At 40.7% G+C, this 23,595-nt stretch overlaps 1 protein-coding gene across 4 annotated transcripts; it reads right to left on the bottom strand.

Annotated features, from left to right (window-relative positions):
* Positions 1–1,153: 1,153 nt before the first annotated feature.
* On the bottom strand, positions 1,154–22,999 carry LOC111025609 (amino acid transporter AVT1I-like). 4 transcript variants are annotated; one of them, XM_088127299.1, is made up of 3 exons: positions 22,540–22,871; positions 2,446–3,053; positions 1,154–2,051 (listed from the first exon to the last, which is right to left on the bottom strand). In XM_088127299.1, exons 1-3 carry the CDS (start codon positions 22,661–22,663, stop codon positions 1,536–1,538), a joined length of 1,248 nt encoding a protein of 415 aa, XP_087983425.1. In that variant the 5' UTR covers positions 22,664–22,871; the 3' UTR covers positions 1,154–1,535. The 4 variants fall into 4 exon arrangements, with proteins under 4 accessions (XP_087983425.1, XP_087983424.1, XP_087983426.1 ...); XM_088127298.1 differs by lacking the exon at positions 22,540–22,871 and adding an exon at positions 3,475–3,983; XM_088127300.1 differs by lacking the exon at positions 22,540–22,871 and adding an exon at positions 3,126–3,430.
* Between the last annotated feature and the right edge of the window lie 596 nt (positions 23,000–23,595).

Genomic DNA, 23,595 nt, shown 5'->3' on the forward strand with positions numbered 1-23,595 from the left:
ATTAAAACAATAAAAGTAATTTTTTATATGAATTCAAATAATATTAAATTTAACATATAAATTATATGATGACCGGTAAGGGCATGTTTGGAACATTACATAAATTTACAATATTCCCACCAATAATTCCTGTAAAACAAACGTGACTATCAAAATATTTACAGATATTCTTAAAAAAATTTCTACAAAACAAACGTGGCTATATGAAATTCCGGACATCTAAAATTTCGGGCATATGAGATTCCAGACATTTGAAGATATTGGACATCTACATTTCCAAAAAAACAAATGATCCCTGAGTGTCTTCAAAGATATGTTATTACTACTATATATTTTTTAGTTCAACAAAAAATTCAATGTCAATCCAATGTCTAATTTCTAAATTGGTTAGAAATTAAAAATCTTCCGTTTCTATTTGTTCCTATTAAAGAAGATATGTCTTGTAGTGCGGCTCTAATGTTGGAATTTCTAATAATATATGGGATAACAATTATGTAATGTGTTTTTTTATTTAATTAAATCCAGGGGAGTGATGTAATTATCTTCTATTTTTGTATAAGGAGTAATTATAAATTGACCATGGGTGAACATGTAGATACCCTAAGTTATATTATAATTTGATAAGGGGCCGAATTAGAATTGAACAAACATTGTGACCAACCTGCGGTGTTTTGGACGGTTACAGAGGAATCATGGTTCCCAATACCAAATAACCGAATGTTTTTCTATCTATCCCTTCAGAGAGAGAAAATTCTTCTTCTTCTTTACCGTAAAGAAGAGAATTGAGAAAATCCATAAAGGAAATCGCAAACTATCTGGACTTGGAAGATCAAATTTGTGCGTTTCGACTTTGAATTATGGATCAAAGTACGCTTTTGCATATTTGGATTTAATTATCTTGAATTGACATGAGGAATCAATCTATATGGCTTTTAAGTTTCAATTTTTAATTTTCCTAATTTCTAATGCCAATCTCGTCCGGAGAAAAAAGATATTTAAGGAATAATTTGAGATGGCAAACAAAATATTTTCATGAAAAGTTCTATCTATTGCAAAAAGAAAACGTACTTAATTAGCCCCAAAATTAAGGTATAAAAGAAAATAGACTAAAGAGAAACAAAGCTAGGGATAGAGTGATAAAGAGGTCTCAAACTAAACAATCAATACAAGGAAAATTGTTGCAATTACTTCATTTCATGTACTAGCACTCAACAAAATGTCACTCTAGAAGTGAAGCACCTCTAAGGGCAAGGATCAAGAATGGAGCTCCTACGATCCAGCATACGTCTCTGTTGCAATTGCGAGATGAATATATCGTCCCACATTCGATATAGAAGATAAAATGATTAATAGCTTTTAAGTAAGGGAACATCTCCATTGACACAATACCTTGCTAGTAAAATCAAAATTAAATTCTTGCAATCTTCAACTTCTCACCTTCGCATTCCAAGCAAGACACCACTGTTTCTACCAAACGCACATTTTGCACCACTCTTATCTCAAAGGAAAATATTTTATGCACCAAGAAGAATTAATTACATCTTTCCTACAATCTCAACAAGAGCTACATATGTCCCAAGTGTGGCAACTAGAACACCAATCACTATGATACTAGTTATTATCACAGTCTCAAATCTAAATCTCCTGTGGTTGCCCGAAATCTTCAAGTAACACACGCATGGTAGTATAATCGAAGCGGTCATGCTGAGAAACGCTCCAACGAGGGACATTAAAGACCCGAAAAATGGAATTGTCAGAGCTACAATGACATTACTGACCAACAAGGTGGTACTTATTAGGATAGTAAATGCCTTAGTGTTGTAGTTCAATGGAAATCGATTCTTAATGGCATTCACGATCGGAACAGTCATTAATGCATATTTGCAAATGGGGTTGATCAAGGTTGTGTATATTGCCACTAAAGAGCTGAGTTTTCCCTTCGGAAGATTTAAGGTTATTTGTGATTGAATGTCTGAGCCAAACATAGCGTATCCCATAATAGCCATTGAGGCATAGCCAAAAGTGCACATGATGAAGCAGAGAGTTAGAACCTGCCCATGTAGAAAGAGTCACCAATTGAATAAAAGGTGTAATCTATGAATCCTTTTTTTCAAATTTGTCCTTTGATCTTTTAAATGTTTCAATTTATATCCCTTGTGCATTGAAAATAGTAAATCCTTATACTTCATTAATTAATTGAGGTGAAAATATTATGATTCTCATTTCATTTAGCATGCGGTAATGTACTTATACTAAAAAATATTTATTGTTTAGAAAATTGACTCGTTAAAATGTTGATATACTAAAAGTTGACATAAAATTACCATTTTAAAACTCATATATTTTCATCCTTAAGGGATGATTGAAAACTTTTATAAATTAGGGACAAATTTAAAGGAAAAAGGGCGCGAAAAGTGAAAAAATGGAAATGTGGTTTGTACTTACATTGGAGAACTGGCGTTTGTTCTTCATGGAAGTGTACAAGGTTGGGAAAACTGGATGAGCGCAGTAACAAAAAGCAAATAAGCTGATAGAATTTGGAATCCCTTTCCAGTTGATGAGAGTCCCTTTCTGTTGGAATCCAATTCCATCAAAAGCACCACACCAAACTACAGAGCCGAGGATAACGGTCGATGCCAGAACACCGCTAGCTGAAACGAAAGAGAGAAGACTCATATCGTCTAACCAAACCGACGGCAAGATAATGAGAGCAATGACCAAAACAAAGAATGCTTGTCCACTGATTGTAAAGCCAATGAGTCCAAATCCGACATCAGGAAACATGTTGTCTAAGTTATCTCCTTCGAGAATTAGAAATCCTGTAGCAACCATATACAGCTCCACATACATGAAAATTGAGACTATTATCTTCCCATTGCTTCCAAATGCAAGCTCACCAACTTCTGGATAGGTTCTGATATCAGACTTCACATCCATGCATCGTTGAATTAGTAAGCCTGTGTAGAACGTTATGAAGGCGATCGCGAAAAGGAGTATTAAACTTAGCCATCCGCCCGACGCAAGCGCGTAGGGAATTGAAAGAAGCCCAACTCCTGAAAAGTGTAAGAATCAAGGATGAGGATAGCATATAAGTGTAAGAATCAACAAAATTATTCCAAACTCACCTTTAAATTATTCAAAACATATCTTCAAAATAAAGTACAGTAAAAGAAGAAAAAAGAGGGAAGGAAAACGAAACAGCAATCTACACTACAACGTTGTTCTCCCCACTAAGAATTCTTTTTTGTGGGCCTCCTTTTGACAGGACCTTAGAACTCACATTATCCATAACTTTACACTGTTGCTTTTCGATAACATGTGAAGTTTCAACCACATGAAACCAACCTACAAATAATATCTTTTGGGACAAATTTTCCTAAGAAAAATCTAAATAGTTGTCAAGAATGGTAAAAAAGGGAAAAAAAACAAACAAACAAACAAAAAAGTCATAAATAATTGGCTTATTTATTTTACCTGAGAGAGTATTGAGGAGGTTGAATGAGGTTTGAAGGAAAGAAGTTTTTTCTGAAGGAGAAGAATTATCAATATTATTGGACTCCACTTCCTCGAAACTCAATACCTGTCCCTCTAATTTCTCCCCAACCAGAAGGGGTACCCTTAGAAATGAATCTAAGAACATCTTCAATTTCATTCTTGTTAGAGACAAGTTACCAACAACAACTCTAAGAGTGGAGAGAGATGAGTGAAGTGTTTGAGGGATTCTCTCTCTTAAATAATGCGAATATAAAGAACTGGACCTCGAGTGAGAGTTACTTGGACGGCTCAACTTTTGCAGCTTTGATAACTTAAGCATTTAACATGTGATGAAGTTTTAATAAGAACGTGAAATTTTGTAGCAAATAAACGTGTTAGAAATAGAGTAAAATTTGACCCACCGCGTGAATAGAAGTTTGTTGGGATTTGTACACGAAATAAAAAGTGATATTTGATACAATCACTCTCGATTGCTACACATTGAATATACAAGTTTGGATGCTAATTTAGCAAATTTTAGAAAGAGAAAGCATCATAAAAATAACAGCTATAAATTAATTGTAAATATAGCAAAATCAAAATACTCGCAAATTAAGAGTCACTGTTAACCGATATATATCAATCAATAGTTTACTTTCACTATAGTTGATCAAAGCTAGGTTAATGAATCATTTGTGACTACCATCAAATAAAAGTTATATAATTTCGTAGCTTTTTCAATTTGATCCCTCTTATTACGGGTGTAAGTTAGTCGGGTCGGGTTGGTTATTTGGGACCTAACCAAACTAACATGAAGTTGGTCGATTTCAAATGGGGTCGGGTCGGGTCATTTTCGTCTTTTTACCTTTTTGCAAGAATCGAGCCCCATCTACCAAAAGTCGTTCTTCACTCGAAGAGAAAGAAGGAGAGGGGATCAATCAATTTACAGACCCACCATTTGTGCACCTCTCTCTGTTACCATGGTTGAAACTCGGCCTAGTTCTTTCTCCAAACATTCTCTGTCTTCACCCATGGACAGGGCTAGGGTATAACAGACTTCGGTTGCTTGGGTCAAACCGAAACCAAACCAACATTTACTATAACCGAACAGACCCGACCCGAGCCTCTTAAAATCGATTTGGCTTTTTGGTCGATCAGGTTCTTTATACTCCTACTCTTTCATTTTGTAAACGTTTCTATTTCAAGCTTTCATGTCATAGTCACTCATTATCCTTTCCTTATCCAATCATTCGATTATCTTATTTATATCCTCTACCTAATGATAACGGGCATTTAAAATTTTTTAGACATTTTAAACAGTTTAAATTCATCACAATGGGAAGAACTTAATTTGTTTTTACTTTTGATTGAAATCAAGCTACCAATATAAAACCACACCAAACCAACCCAACAATCTTTGAAGTACATGGACTAAATTGTTACATATTAAAATTCATAACTAAATTCTTACGAATTTTAAAATATAATGACTAAAGTATTAAAAACTAAAATTCACTCACTAAGGGCTCGTTTGAGAACCATTTCGTTTTTTTGTTTTTAGTTTCTAAAAAACGATATTGTTTGATAACCAATTCAATTTTCTATTTTTGTTTTTCAAAAACCATTTTGAAACTCTACGTAAATTTCAAAAAAAAAAAAAAGTAGTTTTCAAAAAGATTTTTGTTTTTCAAAATCTCATTTCTTCTTCTAATACTCAACTTTTTTTTCTTTCTCATATTTATGTTTAAAAAATTTATTTTTCATTCTAAATTTTTTTTTTATTTCTAAATTTTTCTCTACAAACTTTATTTTTCTCTCTCTAAAATTTTCATATTTTGAATATTTATTGTTATTTCTCTCTCTCCAAAATTTTTTGTATTTTTATTTTTTTCTAACAGACTAGTTTCATTTCTTCCTCTAAAAATTTAATATTTTTTCTAATTTTTTTCTCTCGAAAATTTCATATTTTATAACTTTTATGTCTCTTCGTAATCTGTTTTTTCTTATAAAAATTATATTTTATTTTCTCGTTCAATTTTCTTTCATTGTAACTTTTATTTATCTTTGTATTTATTTATTTTATATAAAATTATATTTTGAATCTTGTTTTTAACTTTAAATTTGTTTCCACCGTAATTTTTCTCTTTCTTTATAATTTCTTTTTTTGCTTTAACATATCTTTTCCTCTCGACTTTATTTTTTTCTCTAAAATTTGTCTCTTTTTGTCTTTAACTTTTCTTTCACTATTTTTTTTCTAAATATTTTTATTTATCTCTCTAAAATTTATCTTCCAAAAGTTTATTTACATCTCTATTTTCATGTCTCTACAATAGGGGAAGACAAAAGTTTCCAAATGGTCAGATCCAAAAATAGAAAGTGCACGTCCCGACCCCATCCCCGTCCCTGATTCCGTTTCTCTAGAACATCTCTCGGACCCAAGAATAAGGTGGAGACGGAGACTAAAAATTTTCACGAGCCCAGGAATGAGGGAGAGCATCGTTACTCGCACCCACACCATCTCTACTCTACATAAAATTTTCTCTGTTTAATATGTATTTTCAATTTTCTAACTTTTTAACAATACAAAACTAGAAATGGTTACCAAACATATTTTGGTTTGTTTTTTTTTTAAAACAAAAAAACAAAAAATGGTTATCAAACATATATGGTTTTTGTTTTTTAAAAACAGAAAACCAAAAATCAAAAACTAAAAACAAGAAAAACAAAAAATAAAAAACTAAAATGGTTATCAAATGGGCCCTAAATTGTAAAAGTTAAGAATACAAAGTTTTTTTTTTAAGAATAAACACGTGTTTATATATTAGTGAAAACATGTGTTTAAGCCGTAGAAATTTTCTAAAATTTTTAGTAGTACGAGAGTATTGATTCCCCTCGTTCACACTATAATTTTACATATATAAATAATTATTTAATGATCTTTGAATCCCCTTCATTTTTTATACCAACTTAGCTAACAATGAAAGGGAGTAGTCTACTCCCATAGTAGTAGAAAATTTCAAATCTCCCACTATACCACAAATAAATGAGATTCTCTAAAATAGACTAGGGATGAACAAATCAAATCGAAAAACCGACCAAACCAATGTAGCTCAGCTGGTTTAAAATATGTTGGATCAAGGTTGGTTTTGTAAAATAAACGATAAACGCTTGGGTTGGTTAGAGCAGTTGAAAAGTACCATTTGGATCGATCGATTGTATTTAAAGAAAAAATACACTAGTTTAGATTGTGACGTGAATCAAGCATTTCATTGTTTGGTAAAATATATTTTTGGTCTTAAATTTCGAAGCAAGTGTATATTTTTTGTCCTTAAATTTCAAAATAGGCACTTTTGATCACAGGTTTAAGTAAGAAATGGTTCTAAATGGACCCTAAGCTCATTTGACCATTAGTTCAACTAATGTCGACAAAATATATTAATTTAATAATATACTTGTGGTTGACTTTCTGTCAAAATGGCACGAGATTAAGAGATTTGTACTACCCTCCCTCTTCTCTAACGAACCTCACCGCCACCTACCATCGTTACCCATGCCATCCTTTCCACCATTGCCTGCTTCAATCCAACCGTGGCGACTTCTTCTTCCAATCTAAAAATTGCATTTTTCTCCTAGACATAGGGAGGAGTGAAGAGGAAGGAGGAAGATGAGGTTCCAGAGGAACTTCGAAAAGAATGAGGAACCTACTCTTCATTCGTTTCTCTTCCTTCTTCGATGAGGAAGAGGAACGAATGAAGAGGAAGAGGAACTCGTGAACGTTCTAGATCTGAAATTAGCGATAGTCGGTTCAAAGTGGGCGGTGGCAAGGACAACAATAACATTTGCCAGAGAAGAAAGGGAAGAAGGAGGGAGGAAGATAAGATGAAGACAAAGAAAACGAAAAGAGAGAAAGTCACTCACAAATATATTATTAAATTAATATATTTAACCAAATCAACACGTAGAAGCTAGCTGTTGGGATTACGGTGGAGCAAATAAGATGGAAAGTGTTAAGGATCCCAAATTAGATAAGGGACCTAACAAGGATTTATAATAGACATGGGCTACTTCTCTCATTGCCAATTGGTTTTGAGATGGACCCGATGAATATTGATATGGTATCAAAACCCAAAAGCTCAAACAAGCATTTGGTCCATGTTTATGCAAGAATATGCACAACAGTGTATTTCAGATTGCAGCTCGAACTCGACCTCCGGACCGTTCTGGATACTTGGGCGGACCTGCACAAAAAGGTGAGCACTCCGACGATCAAATCAGTACAGGTCGGATTCCTAGTTTAGTTCGAGGTCAGAAATCATCGTACCTGATCGTGGAGTGAGGTCCTCTACTTATGGGTGGTAGTCTCGCTAATCTCGCGACGGTTACACCCGGTAATCTCGGGACCGACGGTTACACCCGATAATCACGCCGCTGACAGTAGCTCACATCGGCCCCTACCGAGCTTCCCGGTAGGTCGGACCTCGGCCAGGTTCACCCCGGCCCTCATACTTAGCATCTGTCAACGCTAGTGGTGGTGATCTCGGCGGTCCGAGCTGGGCATGACTCATGAGTCATCTTGGAGCACCAATAGGGGCCTTCCACGTGTCCAGGGTATTCTCTTCCCCAAACATTGGCCCCCTCTCTGTCTGGTCCGATCTCGACCTGGCAGAAAAGTTCATTCGACTTGCTTTGGACGCGTGGCGACTTCCTATTCGTGGGAAAATATAGTCGTTGCGGTAGATTTATCGTCGGAATATTCAAATATTCCGACGTTTCGGATCTTAGGGAGGATCCTAGCCGCTCGTTGATGACACGTGTACGGTGGGGAAATTTTTCCGACAAGCTATAAATACCCCCAATCCCTCAGGTCATACCTTACGTTCCCTGAATTCTTGGAGTTCGATCTAAAGGTAGCTCGAACCCTTGGTAGGTCGGTCTCTTCCCTCACTTTCTCTTTCGAACGTAGTTGCCATGTCGTCCTCTTTTAGCAGAAACTTAGGATCCGATGAGGATTTGGCTCGTAGGTTAGAGTCCGAGCTCGAGGAGATAGAAATTTTTAGGTTCTCCGATGACGGGGAGGATAGTGATGCCTCCACCTCGGGTCAGGGTTTGGAATACCCTTCTAGGCTACCTGAGCACTACCTCGGATCCCTTCGTAGGGGGTTCGCTATCCCTGAGAACATCCTCCTTAGGATTCCGGAGGAGGGGGAGAGAGCTGACAATCCTCCAGAGGGATGGGTCACTCTCTACTTCAAAATGTTTGAGTACGGCCTCAGACTTCCCCTTCACCCTTTCGTCCAAGAGTTTCTTTTCCAAACAGGGCTGGCTTCGGCTCAAGTGGCCCCCAATGGGTGGGGTGTCATTTTCGCTTTGGCCATCGTTTTTTGGCTACGAGCTCGGGATAGTGAAGAGGTCGAGCTGTTGGACGTAGACCAGCTCCTCGCGTGCTTCGAAGCGAAAAGGATAGCTAAGAAGCCTGGTCGGTTCTATATGTGCGCAAGGAAAGGCGCAGGAGGTATAGTTAAGGGGCCGACCTCCATCAAGGGATGGGTGAGGAAGTGGTTCTACGCTTCTGGGGAATGGCTTGCAAAGGACGAGTCAGGTCGTTCCTTCTTTGATGTTCCCACTAGGTTTGGGAACCTAGGTACGGAGTAGTTCTTACTTTTGGTGATAACTTTCTTTCTTGTTATTCAGGTCTGACTCAAATTTTGTCTTTGTGCAGTTTCAATCCGACCAGTCCCCGAGCTTACGCAAGCCTCCTTCGACACGCTGAAATACTATAAGGAGCGTTTTCCGAGGGGTAGGAAGGTCGGAACCTTGGTGACCGACAAGCTGCTGCTTGAGTCCGGGCTGCTAGACTACAACCCCGCAGTTCGTCCCATTGAATCCTCAAGGCCGAACTCCGAACTTGGTATGCCAAGCTTGCTTCCCTCCTTTTTCCTCTAACCTTGTGCTGACCCCTGTTTTATTTTGCAGCCATGGTTTGCGGATTTGCAAGCAACGTGAAGCGCAAGTCCAAGGGCCGAGCCCATGCTCTTGAGGCCGCCCAGAGTTCGAAACCTGCCACTCCCGCTGTGGTAGGGCCAGCCTCGGAAGATCCAACCCCAGTGATCGAACTGGAGTCTTCTGGGGGTCCCTCGAGGGAGAAGCGCCCCAGGGATCAGACCGAGGCGGTGGACGCCTTGCCTTCGGGCGAGGAGGTGAGGGAGGAAGTTCCTCTGAAGCGAAGGAGGAAGAAGAAGAAGACAACCTCCCCCTTGGAGGTCGGAGCTCGTGGGGTCTTGCCTGCGAGCTACGCAGATTGGGTGGACGATCCTGAGGCCAGGATGGGCGGGACGTCCGATGTGACGGCACGGTTCAGAGTTGAGCCGTCAAGTTCTGGGGTGAGAGACCAGGTGTCCCGCATCTCGGCCGCAAGTTTGGATCGCTGCCTAAGGAGGGCGTCCAAATTTGTGAGCAACCCAGGGTCCGTTCTGCAGAGGACCATCGACTACGCTGCTGAAGTAAGACTAGTGTCTCCATTTTTGCTTAATTTACCTAACAGGTAGCTCGGTCTAATTCTCTTCTTTGTACCTTTTCTCAGGCGTTTGTTGCTTCCATTCAATCGGCTCTGGCTATAAAGGCCGAGCTGGATGGGAGGGAAGCTCTGGCAGCGAGGGAGAAAGAGGAGTTCTCTGCTGCCTTGGAGGCTGCTTCCTCCACCATGAAGGATGAGCTACTGAAGGCTCACTCTGAGGTGGAAACTTTGAAGGCCGAGGTGGAGACCAAGGCCGAGCTGCTGAAGAAGGAAGAGGACAGACACAAGGCCCAGCTCCGAGCTGCCCATGCTATCACCAGGGGCTTGGAGAAGGAGAAGTTCCAACTCCTCAAGGAGAAGGACGACATGCTCCAGGCGCTTGAAGCGAAGGAGGAGGAGTTGAAGCGTGCGACTGCCGAGCTGGAGACGGTGAAGGAGCGTCTCAGCAATGGAGCCCTATTGGAGGAATCGTTTAGGCAACATCCTGACTTCGATGGATTTGCCAAAGACTTCTCTGACGCGGGCTTCAAGTTTCTCATGAGGGGCATTGCTTCCGACATGCCTGACCTTCAGATCGATCTCGGTGGTCTGAAGAAGAAGTATGCTGAGCAGTGGGCGTCTGGGCCTAGTGGCACCCCTGGCCCCAAAGCGTTGGTGGATAAATACGTCAGAGATCTGGACTCTGACTACTCCGACCTCGAAGAGGATCAGGTCGGCACCACTCAAGAGGGCGCTCCTCAAGCAGGCGCTTAGGCGACCACCCTTCAAGAGGCTTTTCGCTGTCTTTCTTCTCTTCTCTTTTGTTTTTTGTTTGTAAGTGTCAGGGCAGAGCTGCAAGGTCTATAAGCCTTGGTTCTGCTCCCCATTCAATAAAGAAGCTCCCATTTGTTTTTACTTTGTTGTTGGCAACATCTTTCCCTTCTTTGCTTTTTCTTTGAACTGCAGCCAATGTCACCTCGCACCTCTTACTTTTGAGGTCGCGCCTTCAATTAAAATAATTTGAAAGTTTGAATTTGAATCTTTGTCTAGCTTCCAATGCATTGCAGCAACTCTGGATTTTTTAGCATCGCACTCTTAACTTAAAAACGTTAAAAGGCTAAAATCCTAAGTCCGTAGCTGTTCTTCATATCGTACATCGTACCCTCAGGTTCAGAGGCTTGATCATTTTGAACTTTTCACATCGTCCCTTTACCTTGAAGGTTTGAATTTTAAGTTCATCAGTGGTTTTGGCATCGCACCTCGTACCCTTAGGTTTTGGAGGGTTGAACTTTAACCGACTGCTGGAATGTGATCGCGTGGGAGTCCGTGGCCCCCATTTAATTTCTGGTCGAGCTCGGAATCATGAAATTAAATCATCACATTTATTCCGATCATAATTCTTGTGAAACAGTTTTTACAGATCTATTGAATACCATTTTGGCATTTCAAGGATAATAACGCTTCAGGTGCTCCGCGTTCCACGGGTGCGCGAGGACGTCTCCTTTCAGATCGGCCAATACGTATGTCCCAGGTCGGATTATGCCCTTGACCTCAAACGGGCCCTCCAGGTCGGATCAAGGGCACCCACATGGGTTTGGATCCTCCTTAAGACCAGATGTCCGACCTGAAAGGTCCGAGGTCGAACGCGGGCGTTGTAATGTCTGGCCATTCTGCCCTGATATTCCGCCAGGCGTAGCTGGGCCATTGCTCTTCTTTCTTCCAACAAGTCGAGGTTGAGGAGCAGCTCTTCCGCATTTGCCGTAGGCTCGTAATGCTCTACTCTGTCAGATGGCATGCCGATCTCAACCGGGACTACAGCTTCGAAGCCGAAGGCCAGGGAGAACGGGGTCTCACCCGTCGATTCCCTTTGGGTGGTCCGGTACGACCATAGAACCTCTGGTAGCTCCTCGGCCCACCTGCCTTTCTTGGAGTCCAGTCTAAGTTTGATGCCTCGCTTGATGATCTTGTTGACTGCCTCCACCTGCCCATTTGCTTGCGGATGTGCGGGGGACGAGCTAAGGTGACTTATGCCAAGCTTGCTGCAAAAGTCTTTGAATTTGGCGTTGTCAAACTGCCTCCCATTGTCCGTCACAATGGCCTGCGGTATACCAAAGCGACATATGATATTTGTCCATACGAAGGACGTGACTCTGGATTCCGTTATGTGGGAGAGCGTCTCGGCCTCGGCCCACTTTGTGAAGTAATCCACAGCAACCACAGCGAACTTGGTCTGGCCCTTGCCCAAAGGGAAAGGACCAATGATATCTACCCCCCACTGCGCGAATGGCCACAAAGCCGAGATGGGGGTGAGCAGCTCGGGAGGTTGGTGGATTATGGTTCCGTAGAGTTGGCAATTGTCGCAAGTTCTAACGAACTTCTTGGCGTCCTGGCTGAGGGTCGGCCAATAGTATCCTTGTCGGATCACTTTGGCTGACAGCGACCGGGCGCCTGAGTGATTGCCGCACACTCTTTTCGTGGATTTCTCTGAGGACGTACAGGCCCTCTTCAGGGGTTAGGCATCTCAATAAAGGCAGGGAAAAGCCGCGTCGGTACAACGCTCCACCTCGGACCACGAACCGAGCTGCTCGCCTTACCAACTTTCTGCGCTCCTTGGGGTCTTGTGGTGAGTTGCCCATAATGAAGTCTGCAATCGGGTCCATCCATGAGGACTCTGGAGCGCCGATCTCCATCAGATCTGGCTCTGAGATCGAGGGATTATCTAAGATCTCGACGGGGACCGACCTGGCCAGGTCGGTCTCGTACGTCGATGCTAACTTGGCTAAGGCGTCAGCATTAGAATTTTCTGCTCGGGGAACCCGGCGTACTTCGTAAGTTCGAAACTGGGCGAGGTACGATCTGACCTTGCCCAAATACTTCTCCATTCGGGAGTCTTTGGCTTGGTACTCTTCCTTGATCTGGCTCACAACCAGCTGGGAGTCGCTGAAGACCTTAACACAAGAGGCCCCCAATGCTCTAGCGATTCGCAGGCCGGCAATAAATGCTTCATACTCAGCCTCGTTGTTAGAAGTCCGGAAGCCGAATCGCAAGGCATACTCAAATCGCTCGCCTCCTGGTCCGAGCAAGAGGACCCCGGCCCCGCATCCTTTCTCATTGGAGGATCCGTCGACATAGATTGTCCACGGTAGGTCGGACTCACTCAGCTTGGAAGGTGGTGTGAGCTCGGCTATGAAATCTGCCGCTGCTTGTCCTTTCAACGCAGTTCTGGGTTCGAATTGGATGTCGTACTCACTTAACTCCATTGCCCACTTCATCAGGCGTCCAGAAGCTTCTGGCTTATGGAAGATGTTTTTTAGGGGCAGGTTAGTGAGCACCACCACAGTATGGGCTTGGAAGTATGGTCTAAGCCGTCGGGTCGAGGTGACTAGAGCCCAGAGCCAACTTTTCCATTTGAGGGTATCTGGTCTCGGCTTCGGTCATAGCCTTGCTTGTGTAGTAGACCGGGTTTTGTCGTGCTTCCTCTTGCCTGATTAGGGCCGAGCTGACGGCGCTGTCAGACACTGCCAAGTACAACTGGAGCTTGTCCCCCGGCATGGGCTTGGCGAGCAAAGGTGCCGAACCGAGGTAGCTTTTCAACTGCTGAAATGCTTGCTCGCACTCCGCTGTCCATTCAAACGGCCCTTTCCTCCGTAGGACTTTGAAGAAAGGAAGGCACTTATCTGTCGATCTGGAAACAAACCGGTTCAGGGCCGCAATCCTGCCATTGAGGCACTGAAGCTGTTTCAGCGTCTTAGGTGCCTCCATCTCAAGCACAGCTTTAATCTTTTCGGGGTTGGCCTCGATTCCCCGGCTGTTCACCATGAAGCCAAGGAATTTTCCCGAAGAGACTCCAAAGGCACATTTAGCTGGGTTGAGCTTCATTTGATATGTCCTCAGAACCTCGAAGGCTTCGGTCAGATCGGAGAGATGCGACTTAGACTGCTTGCTCTTGACAAGCATGTCGTCCACATACACTTCCATATTCCGGCCGATCTGCTTGACGAACATTTTGTTCACCATTCTCTGGTAGGTCGCTCCTGCATTCTTTAAACCGAAGGGCATGACATTGTAACAGTACAGACCTTGGTCTGTTATGAATGCGGTATGACCTTGATCTGGGACATGCATCTTGATTTGGTTGTACCCAGAGTAGGCGTCCATGAAGGTGAGTAGTTCGTGCCCGGCTGTGGCGTCCACGAGCTGATCAATCCTCGGCAGTGAGAAGCAATCTTTTGGGCATGCCTTATTTAAGTTCGTAAAATCTACGCATATTCTCCACTTTCCGTTAGATTTTTTAACTAATACAACATTGGAGAGCCACTCGGGATACGAAATTTCTCTTATGTATTTAGCTTTCAAAAGTTTGCTAACTTCCTCAACAATTAGATCACTCCGCTCCTTGTTTATAGGTCTTCTTTTTTGCTTTACAGGTCGGAATGACGGATCTATGCTGAGGCGATGCGTCATAATCTTTGGGTCAATGCCAGGCATGTCCTCATGGGACCACGCAAAGACATCCGAGTTGGACCTGAGGAAGCGGATTAGCTCCTCTCTGTCGGTGGCCCCCAGCTTGGTTCCTATGCTCACTTGCTTCTCGGGACTAAGCAGAGGAACAAGCTCGAGCTCCTCAGTGGGTGCGGCAAGCTCTCTCCTCGGCAGGTCGGCCTCGAACTCGAGCGTCCCATCCCTACTGGTGAGAGTTTCAAGGGCGCAGACCGATGTACCTTTGAGTGCGGAGGCATAGCACTCCCTTGAAGCGGCCTGTTCTCCTCGGACCGTGCCCACGCCATTGGGGGTGGAATATTTCAAAACTTGATGAAGTGTCGAGGGAATGGCCCGTCAATCACCACGAACTCGGCCATTTGGGTGACCCAAGTTTGGTCTTGCCCAAGCGTGACCGGCAAGTTGATGCAACCCTCTGGGATGACCGATTCTCCGGAGAACCCAACCAGCGGTGTCGGGCTTTTCTTCAATTGCGACCTCGTCCATCCCAGGGCGAGGTAGGTCGGTAAGGACAGGATGTTAGCAGATGCGCCTCCGTCTACCAGCACCCTCCTGACCACCACATGATCAATCAAGGGAGCGATCACAAGTGCATCATTGTGGGGTAGGTGAACCTCCTCCAAGTCTGCACCGTCGAAGGTGATTGGGCAGGTCGGCCTCTGCTCCCTGATGATACACACCTCGCGTCTGGCTGCACGAGCTAACTCTTTTCTTTTATGTCCGGACTGACCCCCGCTTGGCCCTCCGAAAATGGTATTGATGACCGCAGGTCGGTCAGTGCGCCGGGGCGGCGTCCTCGAACGCTTCCGCTCTTCCTTTTTCTCTGCCGAGCTGGTCCTGGGCTTTCCCACAAATTTCTTGAAGTAGCCATCTTGAATTAGATCCTCAATTTGGCGCTTCAACTCCCAGCAGTCCGACGTGTTATGGCCGTGCTCCCGATGGAAGCGGCAATACTTGCCCTTGCTGCGCCTACCCGGGGCTCCCCGAAGCTTCTCAGGACGTTTGAGTAGTTTTTCCATTCCAAACTCCTCGATGTTCGTTAGGATCTCGGAAATTGGAATCGTGGTCGGGGTGAAGCGTTCGTAAGGTCGGCTCCTGGTAGGTCCGTTCTCCGCCCTCCGATACTCAGCTCGGCCGCTGGAAAAGGATCCCTTGTCCTTGGACTTGGTATCTGCCTTTTCTATATCTTTTCCACTTCTGCCCCGGCCGATCTTTCGTTCTGGTCGGCCAGTTTTGGTTCGAAGGAGCTCCTGTCCATCGATGACTTTCTTCGCTTTCTGAAGCACCTCGGCGAAGGTGGCCAGGGCCTCCTCTCCAAGTTTCACCGTGAGGGCCTCGTCGGCTAGACCGGTGAGAAAATAGCACATGGCCGAGTCGTCGGAGCAGTGTGCGACCTTCAACTGCTCCTCCTGGAATCTGGTGACATATTCTCGCAGCGTCTCACCCTCCTTCTGTTTGATGGTGGCGAGATGGGTCGCTGTCTTTTTGTCATAATGCCGAGAAGAGAACTGGGCGAGGAACTCCCTTCTCAGCTGAGAGTAGGTCGAGATCGACCTGGCTGGCAGTCTCCGATACCACAATCGCGCGCTGCCAGTAAGCGCGATCTGAAAGGCGCGGCATTTGATTGCGTCTGATGCCGCTTGGAAATCCATGAGGCTTTCAAAGACCTCAACATAATCCTTGGGGTCTTTCGACCCATCATAAGGTTTCACAGTAGGAGCTTTGAACTTCGGAGGGATCGGTGCTTCCAAAACGTCCGAGGTGAAGGGCGATTCTCCCAAGTCGCCATCGTTCAGTGGACCTTCTTTCTGCTCACATTTGGCCTTTAAGGCCTCCACCTGAGCGTCGAGCTGGCCCCTCAGCTGGTCGAACTCCTCCCTTGTAATCATTCCTGCAGGAGTTACTGGGTTGCGAGAGGATTCAGCCTGCTGGTTGGAGCTCCGGTGTGAGCGGGATGGTGACTGTCCTTTTCGGAGAGATGAACCTCTCTTTCTGTTGAGGTGTTCACGAAGGTCTCCTCTCTGGCGAGTGTGCCCCTCGCTCTCGTTGTCTTCGGGATGTTCCTCCTCGACTGGGCCGAGGTGGGAACCCTTTTGCTCCCGCATGTCAATGCGCGTCATTCGATTTTCAGATCGGGACCCTGCGCCTGCAGTTAGTATCATCTCCTTATACATTTCCTCCATGGACCGCATTTGTGTGCACATTGCCTCCATTTCTCTCTGGACTGCGTCAAAGTTCTCACTTGGTGGAGCCGGGGCTGGACCCCGGGCGCCCTTCTTAGAGGTCCCACCTCGGCCACGGGTGGCCTTGGATGTCCTTGGGTGCGCAGGTGGTAGGACAGGCGCGGTGATTCGTGCCGACCTGCGGAGGGGTTCTGTTGCTAGGCCGTCGTGACCTTGCCCCTCTACCACTGCTGCTCTGTCCTCCCTCTGGTGGGCATCGCTGGCAGCTAGAGTCCTTCGATCTGCCGTATTGGTCGAGTTTGCTGGTTGAACCATTTTCGCTCGCGTATTGGTTTAAAAGGATTGGGATGACTTAGATTGTCGATTCCCACAAACGGCGCCAAATGTTTATGCAAGGATATGCACAACAGTGTATTTCAGATTGCAGCTCGAACTCGACCTCCGGACCGTTCTGGATACTTGGGCGGACCTGCACAAAAAGGTGAGCACTCCGACGATCAAGTCAGTACAGGTCGGATTCCTAGTTTAGTTCGAGGTCAGAAATCATCGTACCTGATCGTGGAGTGAAGTCCTCTACTTATGGGTGGTAGTCTCGCTAATCTCGCGACGGTTACACCCGGTAATCTCAGGACCGTCGGTTACACCTGGTAATCTCGGGACCGACGGTTACACCCGATAATCACGCCGCTGACAGTAGCTCACATCGGCCCCTACCGAGCTTCCCGGTAGGTCGAACCTCGGCCAGGTTCACCTCGGCCCTCATACTTAGCATATGTCAACGCTAGTGGTGGTGATCTCGACGGTCCGAGCTGGGCATGACTCATGAGTCATCTTGGAGCACCAATAGGGGCCTTCCACGTGTCCAGGGTATTCTCTTCCCCAAACAGTCCAAAAATGGGATCTGGCCAATATCAATGAGCCAAAAGAGTCACAATCTTTAAGGGGCATGTTAAGGATCCCACATTGAAAAGAAAATGAACCTTACATAGGTTTATAATAGACATAAGTTACTCCTTTCATTGCCAATTGGTTTTGAGATGATATCTCATGAATATTCATAGAAAACATAAGGAATGAAATGAAGGTTGTTGCAGGTCGTGGACTTGAGGGCACACCAGCGTTGAATGCTGGTGGTAGCATCTCAACGTTATCACAAATATGAAGAAAAGGCAAAAAGGCCCGTGCGTGGACGTACAAAAGTCGTAGCATTGAGATGCCGTGAAAAAAACGGTATTCCTTAGTACCTATTATTGTAGTGCTTAAGAGTTAGGTGAATATTGTTATAGTACCTAGAGATAGTGATGGTAGAGTGTTGTGAAGCCTATTGTATTATTTCCAATATAGTGAAATCTTCATATTGTAGAAGACTGGACGTAATCTCGAGCTTAAGTGAACAAGTATAACTTCTGGTGTTCATTTTTGTTTACTTGTGTTCACACGAAATTTTCTGAGAAATTATATTTCGTGGACAAAATACAATTTGTATTTGATATTTGGGGGTTCGTACAATCTCTAATATTTATCCTCTGATTCTTTCCCTTAAATTTTTGGCGGCTTATTGATCTTGATCGGCCTCTTGGCGGCTTGTTGATCTTGATCGGCCTATCGGCAGATTTGTTGTTCTTGATTGGCCTATGGGTGGCTTGTTGATCTTGATCGACAGACAACAGCTTTGTTGATCTTGATCGGCCTCTGGGCAGCTTGTTGATCTTGATTGGCCTATCGACAACTTTGTTGATCTTGATCGACCTCGAGCTTGATGATGATCTTGATCGGCCTATAAGAGGCTTGATGTTTATCTTGATCGACCTCGGGCGTGATGATGATCTTGATCGGCCTCCGGCATGATGTTGATCTTGATCGACCTCGGGCGTGATGATAATCTTGATCGGCCTCGGGCATGACTATGATCTTGATCGGCCCCAGGCTTGATGATGATCTTGATCGGCCTGATGATCTTGATCGACCTCGGGCTTGATGATGATCTTGATCAGCCCCTAGCTTGATGATGATCTTGATCGACCTTGGACTTGATGATCTCGATTGGCTAGGCCTTTGATCCCATAGAGGATGAAGGATTTTGATCCTCTACAGGATGGGATGGAGGATTTTGATCCTTTCCAAGATTGAGGATTTTGATCCTTTCAAAGATCAATTAGATGGTGAATGAACCTCTCTATTTATATGGTCTTTCATGGACTTTAGGTGGACTTGGACCCATCTAATTACAAATCATTGCCACGTGGCACAATCCCAGCTCACCAAATAGACATGCCAAAATTTGATTGGACCAATTTATATGTCATATGTGGCACAATCTTATTAGATAAACATATGTCATCATATGGTTATAACATAATTTGATTGGTCGAATTCAAATGCCAAAAATAATATGTGATATTATTTAATTGACCTCAATTTAATCACATATAATTTTGTCATTATAATTACGTGACAATTTTTTATTTGCCAAAATTTATCGGTCAACAACTTGTATTTCATTTACTCATATTGGATAACTCGAGTTAGAACTAGGGGTATTTTATTACACTGTTTTCCCAACACAAGCAACAATTTAACCGCTACGTCATTTTAATGTTAGTCAATTATGGTAAAAGGAGACCCCAGGGACCAAAAGGAGAACAATATCTCAAACTAATTTATCAAACCTCACGGACCAAAAGTAGACCCCTATTTCAAACTTTAGAGGCCAAAAGTGTATCCTGTCTTGTTATGGGTAAAGTAAAGTAAGACTAAACTTCAACAAACCAAATCCGGATATCAAGCAGGAACTCACAACCTCTCGATTGGAGGTATACATCAATTACTATTGAACTATACTCGCTTTGGCGAACGATACTCAATTTATTATTTACTATTTTGTTCAAAATAATTATTTAATTCTTAAAATTTAATATTAGTAGTTTTATCTCAATGGTTCAGAACTGTTTCAAAACCTTATTCCAATAATAAATATCCAAGTAGGAAATTCACAAACTTTATTGCTCTAATGTCTGAAGGCTCTTAACAAACTCTCTCCATCATTGGATAATAAATTTATTTCTTTGCATTTTTTATTTTGCTTAAATAAATACAACATATTTTTTAAGAACCATTCTTTCAAATATTTTACAAAATTGAGATAATATTTCAAAATAGTTACTAAATAAGGAAGCTTTCCAAAATACAAAAGAAACGCTAAACATTATTTAAGTGTTAAAAGTGTTTCAATTATATCCTTCACTTAATGAAAACTAAAATTTGTTGTTGATAAACTTACATCATGATATGATACATGGTAAATTAGAAAAAAAAACATATAAAGTTCCTAAAAAAAACATGTCTAAAACTTTAGAGACTACAATAAAATATGTATGAAAATTGAAAATCTACCTTACTAGGTAGGTCTATAATTTAATTTTTTTAATTGGCTAATAATTTTTTCCAATTCACTTGGAAGTGTCGCTAATTTTAACATTCATGGACATGGATTTCGGCTCAATTAAAATGTTTTAAACAAAAATTGTACTAAATTACAAAAAACAACACCTAAAATTTGGGACGTACAATATTAATAAAAAAAATTTAATAGTATATAGTTTCATATCAGTAACAATGTGCTAATTGAATACGTAACAATACTAAAATTTTAGAAGAAGCCAAACAAGAGCCTTGTTTGTCACGTGACGGCTTCCCCAGAAGCCCTCTGCTTTTTGTCAGAATTTCGGCTTATACATTAATCATTATCCTAACTTTTCTTCTTTATATCTTTCGATAAGAAAATAACGAAAAGAAAAAAAAACAAACGAAAAACAGAAAGGCTTGAATTTAACATTTACTAAGAAACAAAATATAATGTGTCAGAATTCATCATTATCGATTAATGGAGTGTCGATTTTCGTTTTGGAATTGACAAAAAGTAATTTGTGTCTTATCCTGCAATCATTAAAAAAAAATGAAAAATTAGTTCCAATGAGTTCCATTCCTGGATATACATATTTTTTTATATTTAAGTCCTTAATTTATTATTTAGACATCATAGTTTAAAAGGTGTTACTTTTAGTTTATATGTTAACATCTTTTGATTCAATCTCTAATTGTTGGTGAATATCAAAATTAGCTGATAATAAACTTACTTAGATAATACTTAGTGAATTGACGATAATTTAGAGAAAAAATGTCATCTAAAATGAAAAAATTCAAAATTTCTAACAATTTCTCATAAGTTTAGAAGAAATAGAAGCTTTTCTCCTAACATTTTTTTTCCTCTCTATGTCGGTTGAGTAAATTTTATGTCATGTAAGTTTAAATTAATTTTAACATACACTACTCGTGAAGAACAAAATTTAAAAAAATGTTAAAATACAATATATTAAATTGAAACTGGACTAAAAAACAGCCTAAAACATGATCTGCCAAAAAAATATATTTAGCCTTTTTACTTTTTTACTTTTTTTTGTTAAATTTATACTATGAATTTAATCTTTTAGGAAATGAATACTCTTCACAATTTGTCACATCAAAAACAAACCCAATTTAATTTTTTAGGAAATGAATACTCTTCGCAATTTGTCACATAAAAAACAAACCTACCGCACCAACTCTCCGTCGGTGATATTAAGATAGAGTAAATTAAAAGCGTAGTTCAAAATTTAAAAGTAAAAGATGAAACAGTTACAATTTTTGATTTAGTTTTGATTCTGATTTTGATTTATCCAAAAAAAAATAATAATAATAAAAGAAAAAAAAGGAAGAAAAAGAAAAATAAAAAGAAAAATAAAAATAAAATAATAAAAAGAGCCAACGACAAGTTGTTATAAATAAGCCCTTTTAGAAAGAAAATCCTCTTTTAGAAAGGATTTCCCAAATCCATATCCTATCTATTTATTTATTTATTTATATTTTGTCAAATGTGATGCCTTCCTTTTCTAACCATGCCAATCCGATGAACAATCAATTTTGGACACTTCGTACAAAAAATATTTGGTGGATTTTATTTTTATTTTTTGAGTTCAAATCTGGTTGGCAATTATTGGGTGGATTTTATTTTAAATATTTCATACATCTAAAAGTTTTAATTAAAAGAAGGTTCTACATTCTTTTTCGTTTTTATTATAAAATAAGAGACAAAACAAGATCATTTTTTCACTTAATTAAAAAAGAAAAAAAGAGAGAAAGAGAAGAAAGATGAACTCGTTTGTTTTTATTAGGAAAAAAAAAGAATAAGCTTGTTTGTTACTATATTATTTCTATTTATGTTTTTAATATTTTTTTAGTACAATATAGATAGTGTGATTGAACTCTCAATTTTTCGGTAAAAATAGGTGCCTAGCTAATAAAACCATATTATGAACTTTAATAGGTATTTGTCACTATTTCATTTTATATTTTACTATATGTTTTTTTAAAATTTAAAATTAGGCCCTATTTAGTAATGATTTATTTGTTTCTATTTCTTGGATTCTCTCTTCAACCTAAAGAATGCATGGACAGAGGTACAAAATACAAATAGAAGTCCCACAAAATAGACTATAAAACAATAAAGAAACCACCAGAAACCTATTTCCAAACAGGCCAAAAAAAAAAGAATAATAATATTCTAAGAATCTATCCTACTCCCAAAGTCTTCATTAAAATAGAAATCACATATTTACTTGGTTTATATAATTCTAATAAAACAATAAAACATAGATGTCAAAATAATTAGTTAAATTGTAATAAAATGAAATATCTAATATTAAATAATTCCGGTAAACGAGAAGAAAGGGAAGCGATTGGGAGCCCTAGAAAGGGGAGGCGGCGGCAATGGAAATGCCATAAACGGCGAAATCAAATACGATTTCTGAATTGGAAAAAGGAGAAAATGGAAAGAAAAAAAAAGAATAGAACCTGAGAGAGCGTTGAGTCCATTGAAGCAGGTTTTGACGAAGGAGGTGGCGCTACCATTGGCGGAGCTTTGTTGGAGTTCGACGTCGTCGTTTTGCTTCTCTTCTATTAAGAGCGGCGCATCCATGGAAGTGGATGGAGGAGGAAGAAGAAGAAGCTGAAATAATAATTAAGGGAAAGGAAATTATCTGAGCCAATGACTCTGCAATTAATCTGCTGGAAATTGTGCGGTATTTAAGGACAACGCAGCCCCAAGTCAATAGGGAATGGGAAATTACTGTCTTCAAGGACAAGGAAAAAGCAAGGTGAATTAGAAAAACGATTTCCACCGGGGGTCATATTGGGAAATGCACTCTAGTGGTCCATTATATATTTATATAATAGATTTCTTTATAAAGTTTGTTATCGAGCTAAAACAATTAGCTTTAGGTTTTACTTTTTGAGAAGGTTAAAAAACAAGTTTGGTGGTAATTAGTTTTAGGTTTTACCTTTTCAGAAAGTAAAAAAAGCACATTTCGCGGTTATAATTACTTTCACTAAAGTTAAAAACTAACAATTTAGTATATGAATTTTAGTTTGTAACAATTTAGTATTTGTATTTCAAATTGGTAATAAGTTGTTATAGTTTAAAATTTGTAACAAGTCCCTAAGGTGAAAAATATAATCAAAATTCAGTGTTAATTTGTTTAATATAAGAATTTAGTCTCTATAATTCATAAATGCATTTGGATCCTTATAGATTTATCGATCTACATATATAATAAACCTAATAAAGAAATTTTATAAGAGAAACTAAATTGTTGCAAATATTTAAAATTAGAGAGACTAAATTACGCATTAAAAGTACACTGGCTAAATTGTTCCTTCAATGATAGTACATATATTAAATGTATTTTTTAAGCCCCCGAAGAAACCACGATGGAAGAAATGGAGGCTAAAGAACTAAAAAAAAAAAAGAAAGTGATTTGTAATGGGTGGTTAAACTTCTCCCTATATTTTCGCAACTCCTTTTAGCTTGTACAAATTTCGTAAAATTTTTTGAAATATATTTTGGATTTT

Source organism: Momordica charantia, assembly GCF_013281855.1.
Source record: "Momordica charantia cultivar OHB3-1 chromosome 8 unlocalized genomic scaffold, Mcharantia_2.0 BLBB01000008.1, whole genome shotgun sequence".
Classification (NCBI taxonomy): Eukaryota; Viridiplantae; Streptophyta; class Magnoliopsida; order Cucurbitales; family Cucurbitaceae; genus Momordica; species Momordica charantia.

Bases quoted from the DNA above. Each gene is read 5' to 3' on its own strand.
- LOC111025609 (XM_088127297.1), bottom strand. From the start codon at position 16,965: ATGGTTCAACCAGCAAACTCGACCAATACGGCAGATCGAAGGACTCTA.